Here is a 17173-nt window from a genome sequence, read left to right on the forward strand (position 1 = left end):
GGCGAGCTGGGGCAGCCACTGACTCACCCCACTTCTGAGCAAACTCAGGGATCAGACCATATCCCCACAAGCCTATGAAACCCACTGGGCTCTTGCATGGACTTACTCCTGGCCACATGGGCAGGCAAGGCTGCCCAGGCGGAGGGAGAGCAAGAGGGGCCTCTGATTCTCCCAGAATGTCCTGGGGGGCTGTGAAGGGTTGTGGAAGTCAGTGGTGTCCTCAGTCCTGGGCAAAGAGGGATCCCGCCCAGGCCCCACAGTAGTGGCCCTCTCCGGCCTCCTTCCAGTGCTGGGTACCCAGCACTCCAGAGATCCCTGCCCAAATGCAACAAACCTACTCCCAGAGTGGCATGAGGCTCTTTCTTATCCCATCCCCCACAGGGGACACTGCATGGCTGGTATGAGCTCCCCTCGACCTGAAGGGGGTCAAGGTGACTATCTGCAGGGGCTGGGCATGGTCGAGCTTGGGCATCTGGGCTGGGTTGTCCACAAGCATATATGTGAAGAGAAAGGGGGCAGGCTGGGGGCCAGGGGCTGCCTTTTATACTCTTGTCCCAGGCCTGGCGGATATCAGAGGCAGGCCTGGTGGAAGGGCATGGTTTGGTGGTTAGACAGGCTAGGTAGGGATTGCATCTGCTCTCTCCCTGTGTGTCCCCCGTGTCCAGCTAGGGTCAGTCTGGGAAGAAACATCGAATGGATGGATGAATGGATAAATAATGGAAGGAAGGAAAGGAGGGAGGGAAGGAGGGAGGGAGGGAGGGAGGGAGGGAGGAAGGAAGGAAGGAAGGAAGGAAGGGAGGAAGGAAGGAAGAATGTACACAATTAAAAACATTTGCTGGTTGGCCACCCCCAAGGGATTACTGGTGTCACTTGTTCATCATTGAGAGTTTGGAAGTGTTAGTCTTGTTCTCTGCCAAGTTCCTGAAGGCCAGAGTTGTGCCTTCTTCCTGTCCCCCTTTGAGAGACAGAAGCCCTAGCTGGGCCCAGTTTTGGCCTCCTGGATGGGCGGTGAAGTGAGGAGATGAGGAGGGGATAACCAGGCATCCTCAGCCGGGGAAAGTAGCATATTCCTCCCGGGGGTTCTGGGAGCCCACTCTTCCAGCCCCTTGCCTGGAGAGCATGACTCCCAGGTATCAAACACTGCAACCCCAGAAGGCTGGTTAGAATCCGGGGCCCACACTGATTTTAACTCCTCCCTACACGGATGGGGAGACTAAGGCTCAGAGAGGGGATGCCGCAGTGAGGTGTGACTGAGGCATGTCCCAGTGCCAGCTGCCCGCTGCCCACCTCTAACGCCGACTTTCCCAGGTCTCAAACCATGGCCTCTCTGGATAAGTGGGCAGGGAGGGAAGCAGGGATAGTGAAAGCAGTCTACTACTACTCTGTGTTTAGCTGGGCCCTGGACAACTCAGTTTGCAGGCAAGATCTCATTGAATCCCCAGAAGTCATTGAAGTGGGCATATCATTCAGCCCATTTTCCAGATCAGGAAACTGAGGCCCAGAAAGACGTGACTGCCCAGGGTCACCCACAGGCTAATGACTGAGGCCGCATTTGAAGTCAGGTCAGTCTGGCTTTGACCCCTTCCCTGCCACCCTGCCTGTGTGTACCCTCCGAGTCTGCTGGGGTAGACAGAGGGACGTCTGGCTCCAATCTGGCCGGCTCCAGTCTGACCCTAAGAGGGTGGGAGCTGCAGGCAGCCCCGAGGCTCCACTCCTAGAAGAATTGCTGGAAACAACTTTCTATAAGTAGCTACTAGTGCTCAGGGCCTCCTCACCGAAATCCCCCTTTCCCGCCACCGACCGCTGGGCCAACAATGGCATCTGTGGGATGCTGGCACGAAAATAGAAACACGGCCTCCCGCCCACCCATTCAGGGAAGGGGCCGGGGCAGACCCAGGCTGGCCCAGGTCAGGAGCGGGGGTCAGGGGTGGCTGCCCTGCCAGCCTCAGCCTGGCTCCTGGAATTCCCAGGCTGCCCTCAGAAGACTGGGAGCTCGGGGTTGGGGGCAAAGGCGGCCCCTCTCTCTGCCTTCAGGCTGTAGGCTGGGAGGGCAGAGGGGAAGTCAGTGTGCGTGTGAGTGACCACACCGATGAGTCAGAGCCACGGGCTGGAAATGTTTGCTGTGGAAACCCAGGCTGGGTTTTTCTGGTAACCAGCTGGGCTCGGCTGGACCCGGGAGCTCAGAGATCTTAGAGAGCCCGCTTTCTAGCCTCCCGGTTCACACTGCCCGCTTGCTGCGTAGCCCTGGCCCATGACTGCCTCTCTTAGGTCCTTAGTCCTTGTGCCCTCTAGCCCCCAAATCGACAGGGAGGGACTTGGTGGCAACAGAGTAGAGGGTTTGGTGCGTGAGCTCCAGTAGAAGAGCTGGGTGTGATGACCAAGGTCCCGAGGTTTCTGTCTCCTAGTCCCCTCGCTTTCGGCGTGACCCGACCCTGACCTCTATTTCTCTTTTCTGACTTCCCTTATCCAGAGCCCCACATGGTATTGATTCCCAGCCCTGCCCTACCCCCTGTGTCACACAGATGGGGAAACCGGGACTCAGAGGAACAGGGACGTTCACAGAACAGCAGCAAGAATGCAGGTCCACAGGGCTTTCCCTCCCAGCGTGAGCGCCGGGCTCCCAGCTGCCCTCTCTGTCACTGCGGCGCTCTCAGCCTGGGGGTGTCCACCTAGGGGCCAAAGGTGGGTCTCCAAACCACAAGGCCCATCTGCCTGCCGGGTGTGGGGTCTCCATGTTGGCTCCTCTGGGTGAGAGCAGGCCGATAGGGCAGCTTTGAGAGGGAGGACACAGTCTAGGCCCGCTGCCCAAGGGTCCGAGGGCTGTGGGTGACACTCTGGCACCAGACTGAGACGCACTGGGTGGCTGACTTCGCCACTTATCGGCAGGTCCCTTGCCAGTTTCCCTCCCTGGGCCTCACCTGCTACATCTGTAAAATGGAAGAGCCACTGACCTGGCTTCGGGGAGAGTATGAGCTACATGCATAGGGCCGGGCGTGGACCAGGTTGAACCATGGGAAATTACCGATATTCAACTGTTGTTGTGCATTCAACAGCTCAGCTTTACTGAGATAAAATTTGCCTATTTAAAATGTATAGTTGAGTGGGTTTCAGGAGACATACAGAGTGGTGCAATCATATTTGATTGGGCAAGCTCACAGTACATCTGCAGTCAAGGTAGGGAAGCTGGGGTCTGTCCACTGTCAAAGGTGCTGGCAGGTCGGCTGTGCCTGGGGACTTTGTCCACATCACCACGGCGGGTCTCCCTTCACTGCTGTTAGTTTCAAGTAGTGATCACAATCCTGGAACAAAATGTTAGTTCTAATATTTAGATTTGTATGTCGTATTTTACCAAAATATGATATTAAATCCAGTATTTAACTTGTAAAGTGTTTAGAATACAAAGTATTTTTAAAATTGATGAAACGAGAGGTTTCAAAAACCAAAAGTTATCAACCCATCAGATAACATGAATTAGCAAGAAATGTGAACTTAGGCCTGACCTGTGGTGGCGCAGTGGATAAAGCATCGACCTGGAAATACTGAGGTTGCCGGTTCGAAACCCTGGGCTTGCCTGGTCAAGGCACATATGGGAGTTGATGCTTCCAGCTCCTCCCCCCTTCTCTCTCTCTGTCTCTCCTCTCTCTCTGTCTCTCCCTCTCCTGTCTAAAATGAATAAATTAAAAAAAAAGAAAAAATTTAAAAAAAAAAAGAAATGTGAACTTATACAAACATAAATTTCAAATAATCATTCTACTAGAAATTAGCATCAAAGCAATTCTTCAAAAAATAAGCTACCTAAATAGCTCATTAAAATGAAAAAGAAAAAGTTCGTTGTGAAACACTGGAAGCAGAATATTATTTGCTCTTTTGTTTCAAAGAGCAAACTCACAAACAAAGAGTGATTATGGTGTCTTTACTGAGTAACGGAAATATTTCTGGGTAGATTTTTCCAGCGGCTGAAACACTGTCTGACTCTGTGACATCAGTTGGGGAAACAGCCAGGAGATAATTAAAAGTCCAATCAAAAAATTTTCCACTGCTCTCTTCATCTTGAAATCTCGTTGTTGATAAGTCAGAGGAGATGTTTGGGGTCAGCTTGGCAGCAGCTGGAGTTAGCGCTTTGGTGAAGGTGTTTCCATTCGTCTGGTTCAGAAAGTCTTCGAGCAGGACAGACATTCTCTCCATGGGAGCTTAGTCTTTCTGGGTTGCTGGATTCTTTTCCCTTCTTGGATTAGTACTTTAAAATAATCAGGCCAACAGGAATACTGCAAACTGGGGAGGGGTGGGGGCCTTGATATCGCCACACAGGAAGAGAGAAAATACACAGAGTACTCTCTGAGTCACACAGACACTGCAGGCAAAGGTACACAGGAGGCGCTCAATAGTAATAAAAACCTTGATTGACCGTTGGATCAAGTTCAGGTTCATCCCATGTATTTCTTTATCTCTTTGGATTTGCTAAGACTAATCTCCTTCAATCATGCAGCAGATATTTTCTGGGCACCTCTTGAGGGCCAGGCACTGCGCGGAGCCCTGGAGGCCGGAGTGGACAGGCCCGGCAGGGAGCCGAGTGAAAGCCGATGGGATGTGGGTTGCCACTCTGATCTAAGTCTGACTGGTCTGTGTGTGTCTTTTCCTCTCCCCTGCCCCAGGAAATATCATCGCTGGAGCTGACTGTCCAGATGTCCAAGCAAAATGGCACCCGGTCCCGTGAGGTGCTCCTGGTCCTCAGCGTGGACAAGACTGTCTTCCTGCGGCTGCAGCACCCCGGAATCCCAGTCCACCTAGCTTTCGTGAGTGTGTTATCTCCAACCCCAGGGGGAGGCACTGGCCATGGGAAGGACCTGACTAGTGCATTCTCTGGGGCCCTGACAGAGAGAACCCAAAAGGCAGCAGGGTCTAGGGTACAGAGTTCAAACCCAGGCCTGACCAGGTGGTGGCACAGTGGATCAAGTGTCAGACTGGGATGCAGAAGACCCAGGTTTGAAACCCCAAAGTTGCCAGCTTGAGCATGGGCTCATCTGGTTTGAGCAAGGCTCACCAGCTTGAGCCCAAGGTTGCTGGCTCGAGCAAGGGGTCACTCGGTCTGCTGTAGCCCCCCCTGGTCAAGGCACGTATGAGAAAGGAATCAATGAACAACTAAGGAGCCGTGACGAGGAATTGATGCTTCTCATCTCTCTCCCTTCCTGTCTGTCTGTCCCTATCTGTTCCTCTCTCTGTCTGTCACAAAAAAAAGGAAAAAAGTTCAAACACGGGGATGGGGTTCAGGTGGGTGGGCAACCCTGGCCAACTCCAACTTCTCACACATCCTTCATTTTCCCACCTGTCCAGTGGGAGAATTGAACTCAATGACATCCCACAAAATAATCCTGTCACTGTCATTGAAAAAGCTCCAAATGCATTTGAAAATATTTAAATATGTAATACGGAGAATGAACACACAATACAGTGTACAGAGATGTGTTGTAGAATTGGGCACCTGATACCTCTATAATTATGTTAACCAGTGTCACCCCAATAAATTCATTAAAAATAAAACTTAAAAATATTTAAGTACAGAAAAAAAGGGTCAGGAGAAAATCTAACAATATATTAACAGTATTTATGACTGGGAAGTGAGATTAAGAGACACTTTTTTTTTTGACAGAGACAGATAGTCAGAGAGAGGGACAGATAGGGACAGACAGACAGGAAGGGACAGAGATGAGAAGCATTAATTCTTTGTTGCATCTCCTTGGTTGTTCATTGATTGCATTCTCATATGTGCCTTGACTGGGGGACTCCAGTAGAGCCAGTGACCGCTTGCTCAAGCCAGCAACCTTGGGCTTTAAGACAGCAACCATTAGGCTCAAGCCAGTGACCATGGGGTCATGTCTATGATCCCACGCTCAAGCCAGAGACCCCATGCTCAAGCTGGTGTGCCCATGCTCAAACCAGATGACACTCTATCCCCTGCGCTACCTTCTGGTCAGGCAAGAGAGACTTTTATTTTGTCCTTTGCACTGTTGAATTTGCATGAGTTGCTCTAGAGGAGGTAACTGGCATGGACTCATAGCAAGAGGATTCAGGGCTGCCTCCTCCGCATGGGAGGCCCTGGGAAGTGACCTCCAGTTGTGAGCAGCTGTTGTTTACAGCCAGAGAGAGCAGAGGGGGTAGAAGAACAGACTGGTGACAGCAAAGATATCAAGGAGGAGAGAGCCATAGAAAGAAAAATAGAAACAGAAAAAGGAGGGCCCATGTGGGACAGACAGACACTGAGAGACTGGAGGCAGAGCTGGGGGGAGGAGCTAGAGACCCAAAGACAGAGCCAGGTCCAGGCTGCCTGAGAGACAGGCCCAGAGACATAGAGAAGTTGGGGATGGGGGATGGGGGCAGGGGTTGAAGGAAGAATCCAGACTGGTACTAGGGACACCACAAGGACAGACAGAGATGGCCAGCATGCGGGCCCCCTAGGGTGGCCAACCAGGAATGTGGAGCTAGACTGACCCATTTGGTACATCCCTCCGCTCCCAGTGGAGGAAATCGAGGCCGTGTGGAGGGCTAGCCCTTGCTAGGATTCTTCCTCCTCCTTTCCCATCCCGGGTTCTCCAGGGGTGCCCAGGCAGGGCATCTGAGCCCAGTGGGGGCCCTAGGTGTCCCAGGGAACCCAAAATGTGCCCTCTGGCGGGATAGTCACTGCAGCCTAAGGATAAGGCTTTGGCCACACCTTCTCCTGGGGTTAAGAATGCACAGGGTGGGGGTGCACCATCGAAGCCTCTCTAGCCTGGGCCTGCAGCTTCCTGGATGCCACTGGGCCTGCAGCTTCCTGGATGCCACTGGGCCTGCAGCTTTCTGGATGCCACTGGAGGGGCCACAGCCTGGCTGGGGGCTCAGGCCCCTGGGGCAGACCCAGTGTCAGTCGAATGGCAAACACCTTGCCTTTTAATCCCTGTTACATCCCCATTTTACAGACCATGACTGTGAGGGTCAGACTGGGTCAAGTTCTTCCTACTGCCTCCAGCTCTAAACCACGGCCCCAGCCCTTTCACCGTGGGGCGCGCTTCCCCACCTAAGTGCTCATCACTTTGCCCCCTTGTTAAAGTCCTGCTCCGTTTGAGGTGGCCCTGTGGTTCTGTGGTGTCTTGCTTGCTTCCACTGTCAGGGAGTTCCCCTGAGTATCTAGCCTGAAGCCCTGATGCTGCTTCTGCACTGCGGTCCTGGCTTTGAAAATGGAATGCAAAGGAACTCTTTTTTAAAAAAATTTTTTAAATTTATTAATTTTAGAGAAGAGAGAGAGAGAGAGAGAAAGGGGGAGGAGCAGGAAGCATCAACTCCCATATGTGCCTTGACTGGGCAGGCCCAGGGTTTTGAACCAGCAACCTCAGCATTCCAGGTCGACGCTTTATCCACTGCGCCACCACAGGTCAGGCCGCAAAGGAACTCTCAACTCCAAGGCTCCAACAGATTCCTCTGAATCCTTTGGCTTCAACAGAGTACCTCCACCAGGAAGCCTTCCCCCTTTCCTTTTCCCCAGCCCACCAAGGTCTCCTCTGAGGCATGGGCAGTGGGTGCAGTGAGGTGCCGGAGTCACCCAGATCTCCATCCCTGTCCACCCAGAGGACCTGTCCTGCTTGCTCCTTCATTTCTTATTAAATACTATCCTCTGTCTTTTGTTGTTTCAAATGACTTGATGCTTCGCTAGTTTCTGAATGGTAAGCTCCCCCAGGGCAGGGACTTCTCCTTGTCTTTCATTCGTTCATTTATCCATCCATTTCTTCTTCCCTCCCTTTTTCCGTTCCTCCCTTACCATGCTCCAGGCATTAGGGTGAAGCTGACCTGTCAGGATCCTGAGTGCTGGGCCTAGGATCCGGTGCAGAATTAGACAAACATTCCTCAGTGCCCACTTATGCTGAGCACCATGCGGGGATGGGCAAGGCAGACATCGTCCCTCACAGCCCTTAGAGTGTGGGGAAAACAGACAGTAGCCACCTGTCTTAGTGTGGGTTGAATGAGTGTGGCTACGGAGGGTTGAGGCGGGTAATTTTAGGCAGGTGGATGAACATGGATGTGTAACCATCCAGCCCCCCAGGTGTGGAAGGGAGAGGGGCTAGATCTGGCTCTGGGGTGGGGTGGGGTGGGCAGTAGTTAGGGGGCAATGGGCTGACCAGATCCACCAGGCCTCAGCATTCCCAGCACTGGGCACCACTGCTCAGCCAACCAGCTGCCTCCCCAGATCACCTCCTTACCTCCTGCATGGGACCAGGGGCTCGGGGAACAGCACCCTGAGTTGCCCCATGTCTCCCCAGAGCCCCAACCGTGTCTTCCAAGAGCCCCCAGGAGTCAACACCACGCAGCTGCCAGCCTTCACCACCCAGAGCCAGCTCCTCAACTGGGCAGGTACAAAGGGTGCCATCGCCTCTGTCGCTGAGCTGAACGACCCCAAAAGCATCCTCCTCCATCTGGACCAAGGTCAGCTTCCCCTGCAGCCACTGGGCTAAGGCTCCAGGAAGGGACATGATTTGTCCCACGTCGGATATAGCAAATCAGTGCTTTATTGCAACTGAGAGTAATTATCTCTTCACCAAATATTAGACTGAACCATGTGAAATTGCTACTTGTCAGTTTTTTGATCCGGAAAAACGTACATCCATATCATTTATTTTACACTTGCTATGTTCCAAGTCCCATGCGAGGCATTTAGGGACTGTGGAGACAGTCCCAGACTCTGTCCTCCTGGAGCTGACATAGGGCGCAGAGATGACAATAGACATGTACCCAGATACATAAGTTACATAATTTTAGGTTATGGTAAATGCTATAAGAAAGATTCAAACGGGGTAAGGTGCTGGTGGTCACAAGGCTTCATCCCTAACAGATGCCACGGTTCATACCGTAGACCAGGGGTCCCCAAACTTTTTACACAGGGGGCCAATTCACTATCCCTCAGACCATTGGAGGGCTGGACTATAAAAAAAACTATGAACAAATCCCTATGCACACTGCACATATCTTATTTTAAAGTAAAAAAACAAAACGGTAACAAATACAATATTTAAAATAAAGAACAAGTAAATTTAAATCAACAAACTGACCAGTATTTCAATGGGGACTATGCTCCTCTCACTGACCACCAATGAAAGAGGTGCCCCTTCCGGAAGTGCGGTGGGGGCCAGATAAATGGCCTCAGGGGGCCGTAGTTTGGGGACCCCTGCCTTATACGAACCTTGTGTTAACAGATGAGGAAACAGAGGGGGTGGGGAGCAGGTACTTTCTATGAGTCATTTGGCAGTAAGTGGTGGAGGGGAGCTTTGAACCCTGGTCCTCCCATGTTTTCCACTTTGGGCTACCCCATCCTGCCTGCCCCACCTTCACAGTGGATAAGGGTGGGCCTCTGTGTTAGGTGCCAGGTTACTCTGGGAGGGGACTCAGGTGTGTTTGTCTCCGCAGCCCCGAGGTCACCGTCCTCCTGCAGCCCCCAACCCAACATGGACATGGGCCACACCCTTGAATGGCGGCCACACGCAGAGGCCTCAGTCAGAGGCTGCCGCTTGAATGGTGTGCCTGGCCACAAGGAGGCGCACATCTTAAGGGTCCTGCCGGGTCTGGAGGCCAGGTAAGAGTGCCCGCCTCTGCCCCAGGCCCCGCCCTGTTGGCATACTTTCCCTATTAAGCCCCGCCCTGTCCAAGCCTCAGCCCCACCCCTGGCCAACTAAGAGTATATTCTGTGCCCCGCCCCTATGAACTGTAGCTCCGCACCTATATCCCACCCAGTACGGTAATAACTCAGCTGCGGCTATCGGACCTCGGACCTCAGGCCATGTGCGGGCCTGGCCCGTCCCTGTCAGGTCCCACCCAGCCTTGCCTTCCAGCTGGTACTGACACGGGTCTATCTCCCTGCAGGCCCCGGACAGTGACTGTGAAGGTGGAGCTGGGCTGCCCGTCAGGGAATCCCGACTCCTTGCTCATCCTGCAGGGTCCACCCTACGTGTCCTGGCTCATCGACGCCATCCACAGCATGCAGATCTGGGTGAGTCCTGCTCCCCGACCCATACAGCCCCACACAGGCCTCACCAAAGCTCCAGAAACGGAGAACCTAGATGCCCTGCACCAGCACCCCAGCCCTGAGTACACGTGATGACGATACTTCTGGCCCCACCCTATTCCTCTCTTTACTACCTATTCTTCCTTCAAACTGGCACTGAGATGCCATCTCCTCCAGGAAACATTCCATCTTCCAGTAAGGATACCCTTAACCCAGCCCACATGGTCAGGGAAAGTTCCTAGAAACGTAAACCCCACACTGAACTGAAGGACAGTTAGGAGCCAGGAGATGAGGGGAGGTGACCCAGGCAGAGGAAACAGCAGAAGCAAGGGAGAAAGTGGCACTGAGGCCTGGCAGAACCCTGGCTGGGCTGCAGCACCCCAGCCAGGCTGTGTGCCCCTGACGGTGGCTCCCGCTCTTCCTCTTTCCCTGTCATTAGACCACTGGTAACTACTCCTTCAAGATCTTTCCGAAGAACTATGTGTCAGGCTTCAGGCTCCCAGATACACCCCAAGGCCTGCTGGAGGAGGCCCGGAGGCTCAATGCCAGCGTGGTAGCATCCTTCGTGGAGCTCCCTCTGGCCAGTGCCATCTCTCTTCGGACGAGCGGCTGTGGTGAGCACCCGTCTCCCTTTCCTTGCCCTCCTGCCTTCCTTTGCCCTCTCCGTGGATCAGTTGCCACAGCGTGGTGACATCCCTGCATGGCCGTGTGAGTGTGGCAGGTTGCATCAGCCCGTGGGAGCCCCATTTTCCTCCTCTGCAACATGGGGGCAGTGAGAGCAGCAGGCTGTTGATGCTTAGTGCCGGGTGCGCAGCGAGCTCTCAGTGACCTGGCCCCCCTCTGCTACCCCACAGGCGGTGGGCTGCAGACCTCACCCATGCCGGTCCAGACCACCACTCCCAAGGAGATCTGCAATGAGGAGCTGCTCATGTCCCTGATCCAGCCGAAGTGCTTCAATGACATGACTCTGGTACTCAAGAAAAATCTCATCTCGGTAAAGGAACCCCTGCCCCTCCAGGCTGGCACCAAGGGCAACTAGTCCTTCCTCTAGCCTAAGAATCTTGGGGTCCTAACCCTGGCAGGGGAACAAATCACATCCTTCTGCAAGCTTTGGTTTTCCCACTTGTAGAATGGGGCTGGAAATGACAACTACCATGTGGTGAGAATGAAATGAGGTCTGACACGTTGAGCCAGATGTGTTCCACAGTAAGTGCTCAATAAATAGCAACTAGGTGGTCGTCATTATTAATCCTAAATGCAGGCTGAGTTGGGTAGTCACTTAGAATTACCTACACAATATGATTTCTGCTTGAAGAACAAAGGTATTTATTATAAAAATTCATGCTTTTATAAAACCGTGGAAAAATTAGCCTGACCGGTGGTGGCGCAGTGGATAGAGCATCAACCCTGAGGTCCCAGGTTCAAAACCCCAAGGTCGCCGGCTGAAGCCCAGGCTCATCTAGCTTGAGCGCAGGCTTGCCAACTTGAGCACAGGGTCACCGGCTTCAGCGTGGGATCACAGATATGACCCCATGGTTGCTGGCCTGAGCCCAAAGGTCGCTGGCTTGACCACAAAGGTCACTGGCTTGAGCAAGGGGTCACTGGCTCTGCTTGAGGCCCTTTTCTCACCCCCACCCCCATCAAGGCACAAATGAGAAGCAATCAGTGAACAACTAAAGTGACGCAACTACAAGTTGATGCTTCTTGGCTCTATCCCTTCCTGTCTCTCTCTCTTTCTCTGTCTCTCCCTCTTGCTCTCTCTCACTCCCTCTAGCAAAAAAAAAAAAAAAAAACCCCAAAAAACCTAAAACAAAACCCAAAAAACTGTAGAAAAATTAGAAAAGAAGAAAATCTCAATCTCTCCATCTAAAGACAAGGGCTGCCAATATTTTGTTTTGTTTCCTTCTAGAATATTTTCTCTGTGTGTTTCTTATATGGGGAGTCATATAGGATGTATTTGTTTGTCTCCAGCTATATTCACTTAGTGTATTTTTAGAACTTTGACATAGGTACTTAATATGTTTAATGAGCACATATTACTCCATCATACTGACAGGCCATAATTATCTCTCCCTCCTTTCTTAGACATTTAGCTTGTTTCTAATTCTGTAATATAATAAACATGCAGAAAATGTCATTGTGCATGACACTTTGTGTGTGTGTGTGTGTGTGTGACAGAGACAGATAGGAAGGGAAAGAGATAAGAGGTTTCAGCTCATAGTTGCAGCACCTTAGTTGTTCATTGATTGCCCACGGGTTCAAGCTGAGCCAGTGAACCCTTGCTCAAGCCAGCAACCTTGGGCTTCAAGCCAGAGACCTTTGAGCTCAAGCCAGTGACCATGGGGTCATGTTTATGATCCCAAGCTCAAGCTGGTGACCCCACACTCAAGCCGGCAACTTCAGGGTTTTGAACCTGGGACTTCAGCATCCCTGGTCAACACTCTATCCACTGTACCAGTGGTCAGGCAGAAACTTTTTTTTTTTTAAATATTACTACAGGCCCTGGCCAGTTGGCTCAGTGGTAGAGCGTCGGCCTGGCGTGCAGAAGTCCCGGGTTCGATTCCCGGCCAGGGCACACAGGAGAAGCGCCCATCTGCTTCTCCACCCCTCCCCCTCTCCTTCCTCTCTGTCTCTCTCTTTCCCTCCCGCAGCCGAGGCTCCATTGGACCAAAGATGGCCCGGGCGCTGGGGATGGCTCCTTGGCCTCTGCCCCAGGCGCTAGAGTGGCTCTGGTCGCGGCAGAGCTACGCCCCTGAGGAGCAGAGCATTGCCCCCTGGTGGGCAGAGCGTCGCCCCCTGGTGGGCGTGCCAGGTGGATCCCGGTCGGGCGCATGCGGGAGTCTGTCTGACTGTCTCTCCCCGTTTCTAGCTTCAGAAAAATACCAAAAAAAAAAAAAAAAAAAAAGAATATTACTACAATTTTGTTTGACCTCTGTCAGAATTACTCAGTTTTGTTTATTTATTTATTTATTACAGAGTCAGAGAGAGGGATAGATAGGGACAGATAGACAGGAACGGAGAGAGATGAGAAGCATCAATCATCAGTTTTTTGTTGTGACACCTTAGTTGTTCATTGATTGCCCTCTTATATGTGCCTTGACTGTGGACCTTCAGCAGACCGAGTAACCCCTTGCTCAAGCCTGAGACCTTGGAGTCTCGAACCTGGGTCCTTCCACATCCCAGTCCGACGCTCTATCCACTGCACCACCGCCTGGTCAGGCCAGAAACTTTTTAAAATATGATGTTATTTCCTTAGAATAGATTTCCAGCCTGACCAGGCGGTGGCGCAGTGGATAGAGTGTCGGACTGGGATGCGGAAGGACCTAGGTTCAAGACCCCGAGGTTGCCAGCCTGAGCGTGGGCTCATCTGGTTTGAGCAAAGCCCACCAGCTTGGATCCGGGGTCGCTGGCTCGAGCAAGGGGTTACTTGGTCTGCTGTAGCCCCCAGTCAAGGCACATATGAGAAAGCAATCAATGAACAACTAAGGTGTCGCAATGCGCAACAAAAAACTAATGATTGATGCTTCTCATCTTTCCGTTCCTGCCTGTCTATCCCTTACTCTGACTCTCGCTCTGTCTCTGTAAAAAAAAAAAAAAAAAAAAAAAATTAGTTAAACTTCCTGGAAGTTTTGATACATGTTGGCAACTCACTTTCCAAAAGATGATTCCAATTTTTACTGCTGATTTATGAGAATGCTGTTACCTCCACCCCAGTTCTCAACTGTTATTTTTGTTTTAAAAAAACCCTTTGCCAATGTGAGAGGTGGAACATGGCATTCCATTCTTGTTTTATTTATACTTCTTTGCCCAGTAGTGAGTGTGGGCATGGCTCCCTATGACTGATAATAACCTTTATCATTGTGGCTTGGTTATTTTTCATCATTTTTTAAAACTTTTCACATAGATTAAAAAAAAAACTTTGTCCTTCATTCTTATTGAAATAATTTATCCCAGTTTGTTGTAGTTCTTTAAATTTTGGCTACAGTGGTTTTTAACTTTTTGGATATTGGAACACATTGGGCCGTTCTAGCTTCCCACCTTTCCTTCACGATCTCTTCTGGCCTTTCTGAAGCAAGGAGTCTGCTGCTAGAACTGTAACAAATCATCCAGGCTCTCAGGGTTATTAGAACATTTAACTCTGTTGTTAAGTCTGTGTGGGAGTGGGGTATAGGGGCCCGTGTGAAGCTCCATCTCTCTGCCGCCTGTCTCCCCCTCCCCCACAGCCTGCAGCTGGCCCAGCAGATGTCCGGGCGCTGGGGGCGACAGTGCAGTGTCCAGCAATGCTGGCATTACTGTTGCCCCATCCCAAGGGGCCTGGATGAGTACACTGCCATCCATCAATCCTTGGAACACATTACATTGCACTGAAAAGAATGTGCTAGATCTATAAATACAGACACAGAAAGATGTATATGATTTATTGTTTAGTAAGAAAACTAAGATACAGCATGGACAGTATAATACTATTTGATAAAAAAAAATCTACACATTTTCTGAGTATATATGGCTGTATAGAATTAAAAACATACAGAAAAGGGCCCTGGCCGGTTGGCTCAGTGGTAGAGCATCGACCTGGTGTGCAGGAGTCCCAGGTTCGATTCCTGGCCAGGGCACACAGGAGAAGCGCCCATCTGCTTCTCCACCCCTCCCCCTCTCCTTCCTCTCTGTCTCTCTCTTCCCCTCCCGCAGCCAAGGCTCCATTGGAGCAAAGTTGGCCCGGGCACTGAGTATGGCTCTGGCCTCTGCCTCAGGTGCTGGGATGGCTCTGATTGCGGCAGAGCCACGCCCCAGATGGGCAGAGCATCGCCCCCTGGTGGGCATGCTGGGTGGGTCCCTGTCGGGCGCATGCGGGAGTCTGTCTACCACCCCGTTTCCAACTTCAGGAAAAAAAAAAAACCATACAGAAAAGGGTCTGAACAGGTTCCCCCTTCCCCCCAAACACAGGGCATGCAGCCTCTCATCGATTTATGAAATGTGGTCAGTGTGCTTGAATTCTAGGCCCACTGTTACTGGGGCTTCCCCCAGTGTAGAGCCATTTTTATGAGGTGGGCTGCTGTCTTCTAAGGTGGCCCTGGGCAGCTGGGAGCAGCAGCTGTCAGGGATGGCATTTTGGAGGAGTGGGTGTGAGTTAGCTGAACTCAGGTGGGACCTCCAACAGCCCACTCACCTCTAAGACTCTAAGATGCTTTGATCATAAGAGTGTGACTGAGAAATTCCAAGATTTGATTTTTCTAAAACAGAAGATGACAAACTAGGACCCACTGTGTCTTTTTGTTAATAAAGTTTTATTGACACACGGCCACACTCACATTTACATATTGTCTATGTCTGCTTTCAGGCTATGAAGGCAAAGTTGGGGAATTACAACAGAGACCACATGATCTGCAAAGCCTAACATAGCATTTACTGTCTGGCCCTTTAAAGAAAGTTTGCTGACCACAGGTTTAGGAGTCTCTGGTTCTGAGACTGGATTATGCTGGTGGGGTCTACATGCCCCCGGGGCTGGGAGCAGCAGCTGTATGTAGCACTCCAATGAATTTTTAAATTTTAATAGTTCCGCATTTATTTGAATATATATTAGAAGAAAAATAGTAAGCAGTAAATCGAACTCATTATGTCACATGTTTTATTGCTTAAGACAAGGTTAAGTACAAAAATGACTCAAGTTCAGGAAAAGTATTGTCTTAAAAGGTGTAGACGAAATCGAACAAAAATGGAGAAGGGAGCAGAATGGCTGTGAGCCCTGGGTTATGATCAGTGGTTGGTGCTGGGGTGTGATGCACAGGCCCAGGAAGCCTGGTGCCTCCTGACGGCGTCCCCCCAACCCTGGCCTAGCCTCTGAGGTGCACCGTCATGAGCCTGACCTTCCGGGATGCCACCTGCCAGGCCGAGGACAGAGATGACCAGTTTGTCTTACGCAGCGCTTACTCCAGCTGTGGCATGGAAATGTCAGGAAGTGTGGTCAGTAATGAGGTAAGAGCTGGGGCAGCAGAGGTGACAGAGCCGGCCTGGCTGGTGTCCCTTCAGATCGAGGTGCCTCCTCCATCTTGCAGGCTCCGGGACTTTGGGGAGGGTGGGGAGTGGTGCTCAGCAGGATGGCAAGATTAGGGTAGCCATGGTTGGCTCTGTCTCTTCATCTATAAAAAAAAGGATGTATTGGGTGGGATACCCTCTGGGGCTGTTTCTGGCTCTTACCAGCTCCTTGGCTCTGTTCCTGTAGGTGGTCGTCAACCTCCTGTCCAGCCCATCACCGCAGAGGGTGAGATGAATGGACACCGTTGTAGTGCATCTGGTCCAGGGTCCTGGGGCCCCTTGCTGGCCTGGGAGGGAGCAGCCTTAGGAACCTCGGGCCCTGATCCTGGCCTGCCACGAGTCTCCAGTCGCTCAGCCTCCCCCTCTGTACTGTTTAGGGTTATGTCCCCAGCCTCTCAGGTCAGCAGGTTCTAGCAAACATGGGCCGTGTGGCCTTGAGCAAACCACTTATGCCTCCTGGGCCCCAAGGTCACGTCTGTGAGCAGTGGCATAAGAAAGGATCCCCCATGGGGCTGCTTATGAGCAGTCACTGAGATGCCATGGGGAAAGCCTTCCCACGGGCCTGGCGCAGAGCTCTTGATAAGTATTAGTCTGGTATTTTTTTTAAAGGTGAGGATGAGGGTCAGGCAACTCCTCTGGACCAATAAGCCTGCTCGTACTCCCACCCCTGACCTACCTGGCCGGGCGCCTCCCAGACTGACTGGGTCTTCCCCCATCTCCCACAGAAAAAAGTGCAGTGCATCAACGTGGAGAGCCTCTCCTTCCTGCTGGAACTCTACCTCACCCCGCAGTTCCTCCAGGCCTCCAACACCATTGAGCTGGGCCAACAGGGCTTTGTGCAGGTATGGACTTGACCTCCGAGGACTGCCAGCTCTCCTGAGATTTCTCAGAACCGTTCTTCCCACCGTTAGCACAGAAAAGAGGAGAATTTAACTTTTCAGAGGAAGGAGTAAGCCAGCATGGTGCATGGTGGAGGGGAGATACAGAGAAAGCAGAGCTCAGAGAGCCTCATTGGAACGTCACTTCCTCCTCCAGGGGAGGAGGCCCACGACTGTCCTCCCATCAGGGCTCAGGGGCAGGAACTCTGGAATGAATCTAGCTTCTTTCACAAGAGCAGGC

The 17173-nt window shown here is 51.7% G+C and overlaps 1 protein-coding gene across 2 annotated transcripts in view; it reads left to right on the top strand.

The window, feature by feature from the left end:
- The window catches only part of ENG (endoglin), a 34536-nt gene that overhangs the window by 13968 nt on the left and 3395 nt on the right, over positions 1–17173 (top strand). For both annotated transcript variants that reach the window (XM_066367072.1, XM_066367073.1), the window contains exons 3-11: positions 4653–4793; positions 8286–8448; positions 9427–9592; positions 9880–10006; positions 10461–10635; positions 10876–11015; positions 15857–15994; positions 16242–16280; positions 16780–16896. In XM_066367072.1, the coding sequence (XP_066223169.1) occupies positions 4653–4793; positions 8286–8448; positions 9427–9592; positions 9880–10006; positions 10461–10635; positions 10876–11015; positions 15857–15994; positions 16242–16280; positions 16780–16896 (1206 nt within the window). The remainder of the gene's footprint in view (positions 1–4652; positions 4794–8285; positions 8449–9426; positions 9593–9879; positions 10007–10460; positions 10636–10875; positions 11016–15856; positions 15995–16241; positions 16281–16779; positions 16897–17173) is intronic.

The sequence above is a fragment of the Saccopteryx leptura genome, chromosome 2, assembly GCF_036850995.1.
Source record: "Saccopteryx leptura isolate mSacLep1 chromosome 2, mSacLep1_pri_phased_curated, whole genome shotgun sequence".
Lineage (NCBI taxonomy): Eukaryota > Metazoa > Chordata > Mammalia > Chiroptera > Emballonuridae > Saccopteryx > Saccopteryx leptura.